This window comes from Camelina sativa, chromosome 8, assembly GCF_000633955.1.
Source record: "Camelina sativa cultivar DH55 chromosome 8, Cs, whole genome shotgun sequence".
NCBI lineage: Eukaryota > Viridiplantae > Streptophyta > Magnoliopsida > Brassicales > Brassicaceae > Camelina > Camelina sativa.
The window spans coordinates 21,899,055-21,916,286 of NC_025692.1; the positions used below are offsets into that span (position 1 = coordinate 21,899,055).

At 35.3% G+C, this 17,232-nt stretch overlaps 3 protein-coding genes across 3 annotated transcripts; 2 read left to right on the forward strand and 1 right to left on the reverse strand.

The window, feature by feature from the left end:
• On the forward strand, nt 2,270–5,796 carry LOC104707871 (endoglucanase 17). The gene is made up of 7 exons (XM_010424310.1): nt 2,270–2,649; nt 3,081–3,581; nt 3,672–3,833; nt 3,937–4,048; nt 4,163–4,326; nt 4,418–4,739; nt 5,543–5,796. Exons 1-7 carry the CDS (start codon nt 2,374–2,376, stop codon nt 5,551–5,553), a joined length of 1,548 nt encoding a protein of 515 aa, XP_010422612.1. The 5' UTR covers nt 2,270–2,373; the 3' UTR covers nt 5,554–5,796.
• On the reverse strand, nt 7,852–11,966 carry LOC104707872 (sucrose synthase 3). Its single transcript, XM_010424311.2, has 13 exons — nt 11,563–11,966; nt 11,329–11,461; nt 10,898–11,242; nt 10,478–10,813; nt 10,307–10,402; nt 10,052–10,225; nt 9,814–9,930; nt 9,540–9,706; nt 9,228–9,452; nt 8,806–9,127; nt 8,451–8,695; nt 8,241–8,379; nt 7,852–8,143 (listed from the first exon to the last, which is right to left on the reverse strand). The coding sequence occupies exons 1-13, from the start codon at nt 11,658–11,660 to the stop codon at nt 8,111–8,113; spliced, it is 2,430 nt and encodes an 809-aa protein (XP_010422613.1). The 5' UTR covers nt 11,661–11,966; the 3' UTR covers nt 7,852–8,110.
• Nucleotides 16,083–17,104, forward strand: LOC104707873 (proline-rich protein 3-like). The gene is made up of 2 exons (XM_010424312.2): nt 16,083–16,292; nt 16,584–17,104. Exons 1-2 carry the CDS (start codon nt 16,118–16,120, stop codon nt 16,904–16,906), a joined length of 498 nt encoding a protein of 165 aa, XP_010422614.1. The 5' UTR covers nt 16,083–16,117; the 3' UTR covers nt 16,907–17,104.

Sequence of the window (17,232 nt, forward strand, 5' to 3'; positions counted from 1 at the left end):
CCAGCCCAGATATGTTGTTATACGCAAGTAACTGTATTGCCAAGGGAAAACCGGACAAACGGATAGTCTTCTGCTGCAATTTCTCGGTGAATGTAGCAACCACGTACTTGCATTTATCCTGACCTCTCAATCTCTTGTTAACATGAGTAATTGGCAACCTACTCTCTGGCCTCATCGACACTATTTTCTTCAAGAAAGATTCTCGCCCCCAAGGAAAAGCGAGGAATCATCTACGTCTTCAAGCATCTCCACATACTTGAAAGTCGGATGATGTGTCTGGGTTTTGGCTATTAGGACACCATCAACAATAAGAAGCAGTGCAAGTCGAAGTTTCTTGTTCCCATCTTTAACTAATGGGTCTTCGAAGACTTTACTAACATCCGCCAATGTCTTCTTCCGGTCTTCTCCAATCAACTCATCCCAGAAACTTTTCTCCTCAGGTTCAGGAACATGGTCGTAATCTGGGTCGTATTCTTCAGGGAACTCATGGCAATCCAAACCAGTCACAACACCAAACTCAACCAATGAAAACCTAAGTGGCTGTCCACCGAACATTGTCCACAATTCATACTTCTGTTTGGATATTACCTGTCTGCATAGTAGAGCGTGAAGTAACTTGCAAGATATTGGACACTCGGCAACCGGTAAACTAAACAAGGATCCCAATGGTGAATCCAAAATCCGATCCATTTCAGGTGTCCCTTTTAGCACATCGCGTATTACATTGAGAATGTCGGGCTTTGAGTAGATGTTTAGCCTCGCATATGGGTAGCGGTCGGTGGCAAACAAACGTGGGGGAAGCCGAATATCCCACTCCGAATTATTCTTCTCCGCCGTTTCTACAATAGTTTTGGTTGGTGACGAAGGTTTCTCAATTGATGGAGGTTTGAAAAAACTAGTTATACGGCGATTACCAGTAATCGGAATAGATGCACGACCACTGACGAAACGGTAGACAGAAAAACCGGTTGCTATTATTGCAGACTACGTCGGAAGGAATTCCCCAGAGATCGACGGCGGCGGATCTAGGTTTCCAAAGTGACGAAAGACGATAAAAGACTTTTTACTTCGTGGTAAAAAAAAAAAATTATCGAACCCTTATTCAGTCAAAAACGAGGAAAATTTTTATCTCCTCACCAACAAAAACGATGTCGCTTTACGTTCTAGTTAGGATTACAGAGTCTCTAGTTAAGAGGTATGTCAGTCTTCTCACAAACCAAAAGTGCCTATGGACAAGAAGTGTGTGATATATATATTAATTAAAGGTGTGATACATGCATGATAGAACAGTAAACACAAATTTGCTGTTAGGTTAAAATCGAATCTTGATTCATAACGTCCAAAACTTATTTAGTGTGAGTACCCCACACTTTAGTTATTCGTCGTTTCCTTAAAATTATATAGTAAATAATTTTGAACTGTTTCATATCATTAATTAAAGTAATAAGTATACATTAATCTCGAACACCCTACCAAAAAAAAAAGTAATCTCGAACAATATAAAACTTTATTTTGTTTAAACAATATGATTTGAAGACTGATTTACCCATCAAGATTGTCCATGTGAATATGGACTCATCCTTAGGAGTAAATTTGGGAAAGGAGAACCTAGGCTTGAGAAAACTAACCCAACCGTATAGGTGTGTGGTCTCAAACGTAACCAGCCCTCGAGAAACAGTTATACAAAACAAGTGTGGAGGAACGATCCTTTGAGGCTACAAAATCAATTCATGATCCTGGCCCAAACCTAGCTAGAGGCGTGTGACGAAACTTCATTTGTTGTAATGTTCTTATAAAAACTCTTGTAAACTCATTGAAACCAAAGTTAACAAAGAAGAACAAACTGAAACAATTTTATTTTGTTAACCTAAATGAAAGGAAATATATTTTGAAATATAACGTTTTGTCATTTACATATAGTTCACAAGCGCCGAATCTTATCCATATGTATTCAGAATATGAAATCTGATACAGAAATTAAATGAATCTTAGTCATATATCATAAGTTAGATTGCGAATGGGTTTCCCTCAATATTTTTGAATATTTTTCAAAAAAACCCTCAATTATTTATTTATTCTGATTTTGGACAAACTATCCAATTATTCATTTTTTTCCGTTCTCTCGGCTACATCTCTGACAAACCAAACCAAAAATCTCAGCTCTCTTTTAACCATATGGGAAACACACAAAAAAGAGTAGTCAAAAACTTTTTAACTTAGCCACAGAGAGAGAGAGGTTAACCTTTATTTCCCTCTATAAAAAGCTGAGCCACACTTCCTCTGTTTCCCACAAAGCAGCTTCTGAAATCTAATTCGTTGGTTGGTTAATAGAAGCAGCTCTCTCTCTCTCTTTCTTTCTCTTTAGAGATCGAAATGGCTCTTCTTCTGTTTTCTTCTTCTTCCAAAGCTTTCAGAGTCACTATTTTCCTCTCTTTCTTCTTCTTTCTCTGCAATGGCTTCTCCTCCTACTCTACTTCTTCTTTTTACGCCACCCATCACCATCGTCACCACTTGGCCAAACACAACTACAAAGACGCTCTCACCAAATCAATCCTGTTCTTTGAAGGCCAAAGGTCTGGGAAACTTCCTCCTAACCAGAGAATGACTTGGAGAAAAGACTCTGGTCTCTCTGATGGCTCTGCTCTTCATGTAAACCACCTCAACTTTTCTCACTCTCTTCTCCTCTTTTTTTGGAGTTTTTTTTTGTTTTTTTTTGTTTTTTTTTGTGGAAATATGAAATGGGTTTGGTTGGTTAGCTAGAGATCTCAACAATGTAGGTTAAGTTTTGTATCAATATTCTCAAAAAATTCAACTTTTATTCATGAGTTTACTGCATACGAAAAAAAAACAGAGGATAAAGTTAGGGTTTTTTTTGTTCTTTCCCCTTTTTCTCAAATCCCTAATTTTTTTCATAAATGGGTTTGCTAAGTTAGTGATAGATCTCAAAGATTCTCAACAATGTAGGTTAAATTATACATCATTATCTTCAAAAGATTCAACTTCGATTAGTTGTTATTTTCCCCTCTGTTTCAAAAAATCTAATTTGTGTTAAAATTGGGGTTTTTGTTTTTGTTGATTAGGTGGACCTGGTTGGAGGATACTATGATGCAGGAGACAATATCAAGTTTGGATTCCCAATGGCATTCACAACCACAATGCTGTCATGGAGTGTAATTGAATTCGGTGGTCTCATGAAATCTGAACTACAAAACGCTAAAACAGCGATTCGTTGGGCTACTGATTACCTCCTCAAAGCCACTTCACATCCTGACACCATTTATGTTCAAGTTGGTGATGCTAACAAAGACCATTCTTGCTGGGAAAGACCAGAAGACATGGATACTGTAAGAAGCGTGTTTAAAGTTGACAAGAACACTCCTGGCTCTGATGTCGCCGCTGAAACCGCAGCAGCTCTAGCAGCAGCCGCTATTGTATTCAGGAAATCTGATCCTTCTTACTCCAAAGTCCTTCTCAAACGAGCCATCAGTGTCTTTGCATTTGCAGACAGATACAGAGGAACTTACAGTGCAGGGTTGAAACCTGACGTTTGTCCATTTTATTGCTCTTACTCTGGTTATCAGGTAATAAAAAATGAGTTTTCTTTTACATACATAATTATCAGATTTTTGGATAAAGATTTGTAATTTTAAATGGATATTTTTTTTTTGTAGGATGAGTTGTTGTGGGGAGCTGCTTGGTTACAGAAAGCTACAAAGAATCTTAAATATTTGAATTACATAAAAACTAATGGACAAATCCTTGGAGCTGCTGAGTATGACAACACTTTTGGTTGGGATAACAAGCATGCTGGTGCTAGAATTCTTCTAACAAAGGTTAAATTTTTATTAAACAAATCAAAATTTTATTTATTATATAAACAAAAACAATTAATTAATTGAATGTGTGATTTTAATTTGTGTGTGTGTGTGTGTGAAGGCATTTTTGGTTCAGAATGTGAAGACACTACATGAGTACAAAGGTCATGCTGATAATTTCATCTGCTCTGTTATTCCTGGAGCTCCTTTCTCTTCTACTCAGTATACCCCAGGTTCTTGCATTCAACTCTTCTTTTCACTTATTTTCATCTCTGCCCCTTTTATTCTCGTTGAACCCATAGAAATATACGAAATTTAACTTTGTTACCCATTTTACTGTTATGTAGGTGGATTATTATTTAAGATGGCAGACGCCAACATGCAATACGTGACGTCAACATCGTTCTTGCTCTTAACCTATGCTAAATACTTAACCTCCGCCAAAACCGTCGTCCATTGCGGTGGCTCCGTCTACACTCCTGGCCGCCTCCGCTCCATCGCCAAGAGACAGGTCCACTTCTAAAAAAAAAACTCTCATGTTGGATGATTTTTAAATATAAACAATTTTTTCATAATTATTTCTTGATTTAATTAATTAATAGGTGGATTATTTACTTGGAGACAACCCATTAAGAATGTCTTACATGGTTGGTTACGGTCCGAAATTCCCACGTCGAATCCACCACCGTGGCTCATCTTTACCTTGCGTTGCAAGCCACCCGGCCAAGATCCAATGCCACCAAGGGTTCGCAATCATGAACTCTCAATCTCCGAACCCTAATTTCCTTGTTGGTGCAGTCGTTGGTGGTCCGGACCAGCATGATCGCTTCCCGGACAAACGGTCTGATTACGAGCAGTCCGAACCGGCTACATACATCAATGCACCACTAGTTGGAGCTCTTTCCTACTTTGCTCATGCTTATGGTCAACTCTAGCTGTAACAGTTGGCGTTAATTTAGTAATCATGAGTGTATTAGTAGTCATCAAGTAAAAATAAAAATGAAGGAAGCTATCTTTATTTTTATTTTTATGTTATTTTAGTATATAAGTATTGGATCGAAAATGGGATCACAAGAGGACATTGGTCTGAGAGATGGGTTTATTTGGTTCGTTATTATATAAACGTCAAGTGTAATCTTATCGTGGTTATTAAAATGTTATCATCCTATTAATTATGATATCCATGTCGTTAATTTTTGTATGTTTATGTGATTTTTTTATTTTTGGGGGACTGGATAGAATCTACAGCTGTTTAGCGTTAAAATAGAGATGAGATTGGGATTTCTTGATTGGTTCCCACTTTCTCGGAGTGTTGGTAAATAGACAAAACTCAAGAAAATCTTACAACGTTGGTTTATACTACTAGGTAACTAGTAACTTTTAGTTATTTTCTGTTGTGTTGTTTTAATAATCTCTTAATCAAACTTAAAAGAAGTAGGAAAATTCACATAAAACGAAAAGAAAAGAAAAAAAGAATTCATGAAAAAATGAGCAAAAAAAAATTGCTTCAGCTTCTAGTGGATGATTAATTATGAAAGGACAACATGCAATTAGTATATAATTTAACAGCTCAAGTGGAATTTCGAGTTCCGGAATTTATTGGTTTTATTAAACAATTTCCTAAAGACATCGAGATTCTAAAAAAATACTGTAGTTTATATAAACGTGACTAGGAGAATAAAAGTTTTAACTGAAAAAGAAAAAANCCTACTTTGCTCATGCTTATGGTCAACTCTAGCTGTAACAGTTGGCGTTAATTTAGTAATCATGAGTGTATTAGTAGTCATCAAGTAAAAATAAAAATGAAGGAAGCTATCTTTATTTTTATTTTTATGTTATTTTAGTATATAAGTATTGGATCGAAAATGGGATCACAAGAGGACATTGGTCTGAGAGATGGGTTTATTTGGTTCGTTATTATATAAACGTCAAGTGTAATCTTATCGTGGTTATTAAAATGTTATCATCCTATTAATTATGATATCCATGTCGTTAATTTTTGTATGTTTATGTGATTTTTTTATTTTTGGGGGACTGGATAGAATCTACAGCTGTTTAGCGTTAAAATAGAGATGAGATTGGGATTTCTTGATTGGTTCCCACTTTCTCGGAGTGTTGGTAAATAGACAAAACTCAAGAAAATCTTACAACGTTGGTTTATACTACTAGGTAACTAGTAACTTTTAGTTATTTTCTGTTGTGTTGTTTTAATAATCTCTTAATCAAACTTAAAAGAAGTAGGAAAATTCACATAAAACGAAAAGAAAAGAAAAAAAGAATTCATGAAAAAATGAGCAAAAAAAAATTGCTTCAGCTTCTAGTGGATGATTAATTATGAAAGGACAACATGCAATTAGTATATAATTTAACAGCTCAAGTGGAATTTCGAGTTCCGGAATTTATTGGTTTTATTAAACAATTTCCTAAAGACATCGAGATTCTAAAAAAATACTGTAGTTTATATAAACGTGACTAGGAGAATAAAAGTTTTAACTGAAAAAGAAAAAAATAAAATTGTAATACGTCTGACAAAGATTTTAAGTTTCACCACATACCTCATTCTCATAAATGTGTTTATTTGTCTGACGAAAAAATGTCTAGTAACTTTCTGATTGAAACGTTGTTATTGGAGTATATTTGAATTTGTTTTTTTTTATTGGCCAAGAAATTTATATTTTTAAGAACAGAGAGAAAATAAAAAAGAGTGTAAAATAATAAAAAAAGAAAGAGTGATGATTGATGTTTATTAATTGTGGGCAAATAAACCGAACCCGAAGAACCGACCCGAATCCGATCCGAAAATACCCGAATCCGATCCGAACTAACTTTGTCTAAATAATCAATAGGTTTTCGTTTTCAAATAACCACAGGTATCGGGTATTACCCAAACCGAACCCGAGGAACCGAAGATACCTGTTTATACTTGAGAACAATTATACACAATATCACACTATCACATATGATTTAATTTCATAAAACCGTTTGCCTTAATCTCCTTCTTCGAATCTTTGTGAATTGTTTTGCGAAGCATGGTATTACTTAGTTTCATTTGTTTAAGATTTCATGGTATGCTCAGTTTCATTTGTTTAAGATTTAGTTCATTGTTTCTTGTTGAATTTGTTAGATTATACAACTGTTTGTACAATTATATTTCAGGTTTTTCGGGTTTTGTGGGTACATTTCAGGTTTTTGCGGGTACTTTGGATATGTTCGAGTAGGTACTATCCATAACCGAATATATTTTGGATACATTACAAATTTCTTAAAGTCAATATCCAAATAATCCGAACCCAATAGGAACCGAATCTGAACCCGACCTGAAATTATATAAACACCTGTTCGGATCCTATATTAGTAAATCCGCAAAATCCGAACCCGAATTATCCGAACCTGAATCCGATCCGAATACCTAAATGCCCATACCTAATTAATTGCATGGGAAGAATCATTTTTCACGACACGGGAAGCGAGCAATTGACCAGAGAGAGAGAGAGAAGAAATGGTGTCCTTTGTGGATTTGGTTCATAGTAAAGTCAATTAAAGCTGCGTATGTCACTCTTCTCTTCTGTCAGTTTTTATCTTATTTCGATTTCTATGTTATATTACCCACGCATCAATTGTTTATCTCGATATTTATCTGTAAATGTGAAAAATACATTTTGTAAACTTAGACCCATAATGTCTCGTTTATGCTTTTAGTTTTTAGTTATGCATCCAGTTAAATCTCTAACCAGCATTTTTGTACCAAATCCTCTTTTGCTAAAGAGAAGAATGTTGTGAACTTCAACAAGTCTCTCTGTTCATAAAAAAGAAATTCCACGTTTAAAGCTTCACTTTTGTTTCACAAACAATTCTGAATAAACTTTTTTTTTTTTTAATATTTTGTTTCTAGCTTTCATATTTATGAAGTCTAGTCTAGTTTCTTAACTTGTGAAAATCATATATATATATATATATATATACATTTTACTATTTAAAACATCTTAGAAAATGTTGGAATCGATCTAGTTATTTTACCTTGAAAACGAATTAGATGTGAAATGAAAGCTCCATCGAAGACTTTCTTGGTGTAAGATACAACAAACTTCACGTGACTTTTATTCAGCATGTCAGTCCACACATATATACATGATCACACAACACAAAAAGTACCACGAACACAAACAAGTTCTCCATCCAACAAATCTTCTTTTTCATTCATACACACAACATAGGTTACATACCCGAATTTATTCATCTTTTTTATTCCTTTTTTACACCCCAACAGGCAACAGTTCATCCTACGCGGAACCGGGTCAATCATCGGCGGTTAAAGGAACAGTTTTCACCTGAAACAAAGAGAACAAACCATGAGATCCTAGAGAGCTTAGCTTATATAGAGGGAGCTAGCTAGAATAAAAGAAAGTAGTGTTTGTGAATTGTGACCAAGTCGCGGAATTTGAGAATGTAGAACATTTCAAGGTATCTCCGAGTCTCACGACGCTCCAATTTGGATACGTATTTCCAGAAACCATACACACCAGCTAGTGTCATCAATCTCTCTGAGTATATCTTCCATGTGTACCTAACACAAAACCATATTAAGCACGCTTAACTGAGAAATAACTAAACGTTTTGCTTTTTTGTTTTGGTTACCTCTCGTATATCCTTTGGAGTCCACCGTCTGATACATTTTTCCAATGGTTTGGATCTTCCTTACAACGTTCAAAGAAGTCAGCCATTATGTTACCCGCTTGCTCCGGATAGTATGGATCGATATGGAAACCCGAGAGCCCATGCTCGATGATCTCTGCAGGACCACCATGACAAGTTGCGAAAGTCGGAAGCCCACAAGTCATTGCTTCCACTACCGTAAGCCCAAACGCCTCGTAGAACGCAGGCTATATATATACAAAAACAGGTCCCTTTAATAACGGTTAGCTCTTAAACCAAACCAAACCGAATCGAATAAACGATACAATCAAACTGAAAAAATTGAATGCCAAGTTACCTGAGCAAAAGCACCTCTTGAATCGGCGATGTAGCGGTAAAGCTCACCATTACGAGCTCGGTTAGTCTGAGCCGTTATCCAACGAAACTGTCCATCAAGCTTGTATTTTTTCATAAGGTTATGCATTTTCTCAATCTCTGCGATTTCTTCTCTGTCTTTGGACTTGCTCACATCAATGTTACCAGCTATTACAACCAGGTTAACCAGCTCCCTCAACTTTGCGTTCTTGCAGTACATCTCAACTAAACCGGAGATGTTCTTCACTTTGTCCAGCCTCGCCATAGAGAAGAGTATTGGCTTTGATCGATCACTCAATGTACCACTGCAAACACTCAACTCAACACCAAACCGTAAATAATTTGGTTTTCAATTATGAATTTTTAAAACCAAATTTAATAACAGAATGCCAAATAAAAACTTACACATGCTCATCAGTCTGCTCAGGGCTATAGAGCATGTCCTCTATGGAACCATGTAAAGCTGTAAGTCTCTTGGTTTCTTCAGAAAACGGGAAATAGATGGTCATGTCCGCGCCAGGCGAGACAATGTTGAACTTAGGATCAAACACATCAACGCCGTGTACTACTCTGTATAGTCCAGGGAGCGTAAAAGCCCCATGGCTTTCATATTGACCGACCGTGTTCTTCCTGATAAAGGTAATACAATATTAGTATTGCTGATGGAAACCTGAAAACAAAAAACACATCTCGATATAATATTATTAAGTCACTTACGTTCCTGCGATTTCTTGGTAAGTGCTTGTGATGATGAAATCTGCTTTGTTCATTGCGATTAGATCAGCTGTGAATTGACAAGAGAAATGATACTTGCTGTCGAACTCTTTCCAGTAAATGTCTGAATCTGGATACTTGGTTTTCTCCAGAGCCTGTGCAATAGTACACTGTTCATACACACGAAAAAAAAGCAAAGATTCCAAATCTGTGATGTTCCTTTCCATAGAGAAAAAAAACATAACAATCATATATCTGAAAAAGTTGAAGCTCTTACCTGTGTAACACCCATTTTATGTGCCATTAACGATGCAACAAGGTTTCCATCACTATAGTTACCGATGATAAAATCTGGTACACCTTGCAATTCACCAACAATCTCACTTGCTGCATCCTTTTAAAAAAAAAAAAATAAAGAAGTATCAGTAACCTTCTTTTTCTTACTGGAGCAAGCAACGAAGTGCCATAGGGTAATAAGAAGTAAACAAAACTCAAGAAAGCTAAGATTTTCAAACCTGAGCATAATTCTCTAGATAAGGCCATACGTCAAATCTAGAAATCCACTTATGAAGGATCCCTTTATCAGACCTAAAAGGAACCCGGAGAATATGAGTATGTTCTGTTCCGCTGACTCTCTCTAACCGCTGGTTACATGTAGTTCCTTTAGCATCCGGTATCAACCTCGTTACCTTGACAAATATAGTCCACAACCACAGTTTAATATCTTGAGATCATTAAACATTAATAATCATAAAAAAATATATACTTACAATAAGAATCCTAGGAGTTATATCCAAACCCTGTCTCTTTATTCTCAACAGCATCTCGGTCTCAAGGGCTCGAACTTGGTCTAGAATATAGACAACCTGAAACATCGAAGAATCTTGAAAGCTAATCGAAATCTGAAAAACAGATTAACAACTAAGGGTTTACGGAAATACCTGTCCACCAGTGTCAGGTAAGCCTAAGACATTGGCTTGACCAAAGTATCCATGTGGAGATAAGATCACAACGTTGAAAACCATCGGTACCATCCCAAGAAACTTCTCCAAGGACGAAGGATCGGGAGCTTGAAGAATATCAGAGAGAAGATGCATCATCTCGAGTACTCGCACTGCTGTATCTCCCCATCCTTTCTCAAAACCCATCCCTTGAAGCGAATATTCGAATTCCAAGAATGGAGTTTCTTCTGGAAGCTTAGAGATATGGTCTTCTGCTTTAGTAAGTTGGCTTTCAAGCCTAGATATGCTTTGAATCCGATCATTCAACATCAATGGCTGCACACACATAAAATAAAAAAGTTCTCATTTTGTTCACCAAATCCAACATTTGATAAGCAACAAAAATAAAACAAGACTTACATGACCCTTGTGCTTATGAACTCTAAGAAAATCAAGGAGAGGCTCCAAGCAATCTTTGTTACGGAACATTACAGAAGACAAGTGACGGTTCAGAAACTGAACTCCATTACCAATAGAAGAAGAACGAGAAGGACGCGGGACGTTTGCGTTGAAGGGCTCGAAATCAAGCTCAAGACGAAAAGGGTCACTAGTAGGTCCATCAACGAGTTCTTCTTTGAAACAAAGATACTCAGAGACTGTTAATTGTTCAACACTTAGCTCGAAGACGTTAACACGAACATATTCCCAAACACCAGGTCTTGGTCTAACGGCTAAGGCAACAAAAGGTGGCACAACTATAGCTTCCTACAACCAAATTAGTAACGAATCATTCTGAAACTAAAATTTTTAGTTTCTTGATGATTTGAATAAGAAGGAGAAGCTTTTGTTACCATTGCTGATTTAAGGATTTCTCCAAAGGGACCATCAGAGAGACTCTTCTTCGTTTCATCGTCTCCGATTACAGATTCGAGTTCGTCGATTAAGTTATGCGGCTGAAGTATCCCTTTTCCCTGATCCACATACCTTCACAAAACAAACACACGATAAACAAATTTAAAACCAAAGGTCGAAACTTTCCCGTAAAATAAAAACAGGGGAATCAGTTCAGGATCTTGACGAAGAACCTGGAGAGAAGAGCGACGAGTTCGTTGCGATGAGCGGAGAGCGTGTCTTGCACGCGATCCCTAGTGCTTAGAACCCTAGTGAGCTTAGGGTTTGCCATGAATATTCAGATATCCCAAAAAACCCCAAATTCCAAAAGAATCGAGAAAAAGTTTTGATTTTTCCGCTTTGTTTGATCAAATCGAATCACCAAAGATAGCTATTGAAAAGTAAAAAAATCACTGATTCATTGATAAAGAGGATTAAAAAGCAGAATGATTCTGGAATTTTAGAGGACAAAGAGACAAAGAGACGTGTTTGATCTTCTCTGTTTCTTGATACTGTTGTTGTTTTTTTTTTTTTTTTCTGCTACGAGGAGTGACGTGTTAGGGTTAAAAGCAGAGTACACATGTGACTGTGTTATATAGAGTGTGTATTTTTATAGTTCGAGGGGGAATAGTAAAGCAGTGGAAAGCTCCGGCGACGTCTGAGTGTTGCTCTGCTTTGAAAGCGGTTTTATCGAGGAACTAGACAACTGTTGCTCTGTTTTCTCGCCAGGTATATTTCTTTTGGAATTTAATATAAAATAAATGAAAGTAACCGTTCAAATAATTATTTTAAATTAATTTCTAAAATTTTATTGTATCCAAAAAATCTATATATAATAGCAAACTCATTTTTTGTGTCAATTTTTAATTCAACGGATGAGATTAGTTACAGTTTTAATTCAATGGTTTAAAATTATTAATTGTGTCTTTTCGTCGTATTCCCATCTTTCAAAAATCACACCTCTTAGTCTTTGCATCTCTTTGTTGTACCTCCTGGTTTCAAAAACCACATCCATTAATTTTTACACCTTTTAAATCACACCTCTAAGTCTTTGCATCTCTTTGTTGTATCTCCTGGTTTCAAAAATCACATCCATTAATTTTTACACCTTTTAAATCATACCTCTTAGTCTTTGCATCTCTTTGTTGTACCTCCTGGTTTCAAAAATCACATCTATTAATTTTTACACCTTTTAAATCACACCTCCTTAGTCTTTGCATCTCTTTGTTGTATCTCATGGTTTCAAAAATACATCCATTAATTTTTACACCTTTTAATTTCACACATCTATGTGTTACACCTCTTTGTTGTACCTCCATGTTTCACATCTATTAATTTTTACACATTTACATTTTTCACCTCTATGTCTTACACCTCTTTGTTTATTATATATAAACTTTTCTTGACTACATAAACAAGTTTCGAACAATTGTTTTCTGAGTACTAAAGAATTGTATTATTGAAGTGTTTTTTAACTTTCAAGCATCAATCTCTAATTCAAGGTAATTTAATATTTTTGCTACGAATGACCTGTAGTGTTTCTCGGTTAGATTATTATTACTGTTAGTCGACATTATTAAATTCATACATTAATCTTAGTTTTGTTAACTTTTAGTCTTTTCAAAATTTTTAGCCTTTCCGGTTTTCATGTTTTTGCATGGCTAATGTTATTAAGTACGTGTGCCATATTTTTTGCATGGCTAATGTTTTTGATTCTCAATGTGCAGATTTTATTTTTTGACTTTCTAGAAAAACCAAAACCAAGATACGAGAGGCATGATGATATGCAGTGATGCTAGAGCTACAGATAAGCCAAATTTTTTTAACAAACATGGTATAATTATAAGTTTATATATATTCTTATTTTAACCTATTTATTTTTTCTAACAAACATGGTATAAATGTTAATTTTTTTTTTGTTTGTAGGATGTCCATTAGATGTTCATGATCCAGGTTAGTTTACATTTTTTGTAAATAAAGTTTTTAAAATTTTTAGTTGAATTATAATTTCTTATACTTTCTGGGTATCAAACATTTTGATAATATATAGAAATATTACAAATGAGCATGGAAATAGAGTGCCGAAGAAAAAGCCAGACATACTTGTGACAACACAAAATTAAATTCTAGAAAGCGTAAGCACGACCAAATGACAAGTCAAGTTAGAAAGAAAAGATCTACTAAAGGTAACTTATTTAGTCTTTGATGACTTTCTAATCTGTATATACAACTTTTTTAAAACATAATGTATAACAATCATTTTTAGAGTGATCTGGAATCTGCCAAAAAAAAATGCAAGAAATTTATAAAATTAGTGTTTAACCTAAAGAAGAGAACATCAAAAGGTGAGATATTATTATCACCTGTTTCACCACATCGACTTCGTTTTCGCTGTGTTTATTGAAAAACATGATGGTACCGATTCATAGACATAAGTGGGAAATCAAATAGAGGGAGATGCAGCCTGGAAGGAGAGCAGCCGACACGGTGGAATGGGATGGATTGGGAGAGACCAACATAAAATCCTCTGTTCTATATTTAATTAATTTTCTGAACTTTTGTAGTTTAATTGAATTGCTTTGATTGAATAGCTGATGAGTGTACAAGTTTTGTCTATATGCATTCTTAGTCTGTTACGTCTTGATTTTTTTTCTTTTCCAAAGAGGAATATGTGATTTGAAGCAAATATTACAAATCCATGTATCAAATGTGTTAGTAGGAAATAAGGCAATCAAGATTAACCCATTAAAAGGGAGGAAAGAAGGGGGTCTTTTGAGGGAAAACGTGAGACCAACATGCATGTAACTGTGGAAAGCATTATAGCCAAATATATATCTCTAAAAGTTGTAGCTGAAGAATGTGAGTTACTCTATACTAACCAATTAGGTTTGATTGGTCGGTCATATAAAACTTGGTTTTGTACATATCTAAAAGTGAGAGAAAAAAACATCCACAAGCATAAGTGAAATTTTATATATGGTTAAAAGTAATGTTCATAGTAAATCATTTGTATACAAACTCCACTTGCTTACAGCATCGGAATATTGATTGTGATTTGTGAATCAGTAATCTATGGAAAGAGAAATCGCGTATCAAAGTGAAGGGGAAACGAAACTCAATCCAGCCATCTACTCCGATCCCAATCTTCGACCTTCCTTCGACAAGTGGCATTTAGTATTTTCTCGATACAGTAAATAAACCAAGAGATAAGCAGCCTCGTATGTATTTCGATTGATAATGATCAACAACAAAGACAATTTCTAATAGCGAATTAAGAAAGGATATCAATATATAGCACCATATAGTCGGAGACAAACATAAATGAAATTTTATATATGGTTAAAAGTAATGTTCATAGTAAATCAAGCTCTAAAAAAGGCTCACTTTTGTGTGTGACAACATAAAATATAATAACATTGAAATGAATTTTTGGCTTTTTAATCAGCAGAAAGCAATAGCAAGAAGTGAAAATGATCAAATTGATTGAGAAAAGAAAGAATTTAGGATGAATTACAAATGTTAAATTTCAATTTAGGATTTCACCTCTCCGTGCGGCAACGCACGGGTCGCTTTCCTAGTATTAGAAAAAAGGAAATGAAAATGTGATTGGGGCTGAGGAATGTTAAAATAGGCTATATTGGCCCAACACATCGAAAGCCCACAGTTTTTCAAGCTTGGTCCAATTAGTCTTATTGGTGATGTGTGTCGTTAGTGAAAAGAGATGGTCTGAACTGAACTGAAGTAACCAGGAGTTGAACCACTTAAGTTACAATAGAGAAACAAAGTAACTAATGTAGCAAAATGGTTTAGAATGCACATGAGGTAAGAGGTTGGAAGGTTGGATGACTTTCTTGTAAACATTTTGGCAATCTTTTGCGCTCACTGAATTTTTTTGCTGCGTGCATGTAAGTTATAACTCTTTATTTATAGAAGCTGATAAACCAAGGAAAGAAACCAACAAAAATCAGGTTACAAACAATATAGTATATCATTAACGTCAAGTACTTAGAAGCATGTAAGCAGGGGTCGCCTCAACTTAATATGCTGCATAAANAAAAAAAAAAAAAAAAAAAAAAAAAAAAAAAAAAAAGGTTTTTGGCCCACTATTAAAAACAAAGTTGAAAAAAAGTTTGCAAGAAGGAAGTTTTGGGAGTCAAACTCGTAATGCTATGAGAGTAATACATGGACTTAAGTCCTTAACCATTCTACGACAATAGCTTTTTGTAAAAATTGAAATGATGCCCTTATATTCTTTTATAGAGATTTGATACCTAAAACCATTCACCTGTTTTAGCCTAGGGTTGGGACTGCATGTAAGTCATAATTTATTTAGACTTGGATTCAAAAATTTAGAAACGGAAAGCATTAGCATCTTATATCACATTTCGGGATATTTTTTGTCTATCCACAATATGCAATGGAACTTGAAACCGTCCGTCTTCAGAATTGGTAATCCACACACAGTATAATGCGACTCACGTCGGGACAATAACACTATTGTATGCCGTGCATACACGTTCTTATTACAAGAAGTTTTCTTTTTTGGTTTTAATGTTTTTATTATTACAAATTTGCTCGCTTTCTTATTGATACGAATAAATTAATGTACACTAAACCAATACTTTAATTAGAAAACTAACCTTCTTTGTCAACGCAATTAACCTATAAAACCCATGGAATCAGTTTTCAAAAAATTTCACTTGCTTAAAGAACATATAAGCAAAGCAAGCAAAAAAAAGAGAGGAGGGAATGGCTTTCTCACGCATCTCATTTGCTGCTTTTCTCGTAGTCTTCTCATCTCTAATCATATCCTCAGTTGCTTATTACGGCAATGAAGCCGATCCAGAGACCGGAAAATTGATTCCGATCGCTGTTGAAGGGGTCATCATGTGCAGGTCAGGTGACAAAAGTTACCCAATCCAAGGTACGTAATATAACTTCTTTATAATTACCAACACGAATTGGTCTTATGGTACGAGAACATTAGAGTATATACAGGAAGGTCGTATGGTTGCGGATTCAAATTATCACGTTTGCAAGTAATGATATTATCTCTTTACATTATAGCTACAGTTTTTAAAACCCATGATACGTATAGCGGTTTTTGCGTTAATCAACACATATTTTTTAAAAAGCTCTAGTACTTTTGCTTCTTTCTCGTTATTACGTACGAAAAGATTATCATTTAATTATGACATTGTTTATTTTACGACAGGTGCAACGGCAAGAATTGCATGTGTTAAGACTGATGCATACGGGAAAGAGATAGTTCCAATATCGATAATGAGCAGCAAAACCGATGCCAAAGGTTACTTCTTCGCCACGATATTCCCTTCGCAGCTTCGTGCAGGAAGGACCGTGACCAGATGCAAAGCTTACCTTTACCAATCTCCAATCGCTGACTGCGATTTCCCGACCGATGTGAACAAAGGTGTTAGGGGACAGTCGTTGAGCAAGTACCGTGTTCTTGAAGACAAGAGCTTCAAGCTTTACTGGGCTGGTCCTTTCTTCTACACCTCTGAACCTACTTATTACTAATTATGATCATTTGATTGAACATGAAATTTTAACGTGTTCTTGCGATGGGAGAATCTTTTCGTTTTGTTTGATTTCGTCGTAAAACGTAACGTTTGTCTGAAAATGAGCCAAGAGTTTGTTTTAATTCTCTGTTTTTATTTCATGTCCTATGACTGTTTCATGTATCTTATGTTTTATAATTGGATTCGTTTTATATAATCATCTAACTGCTTATTTTGACTTGCATAATTGTGATCAAACTTGCGTTAAATTTCATGGCTATAAAATATGGTATTGTTGAGAACTGCCCTAACTTTTTTTATTTGGATCACTTCGTTGGAAAATTC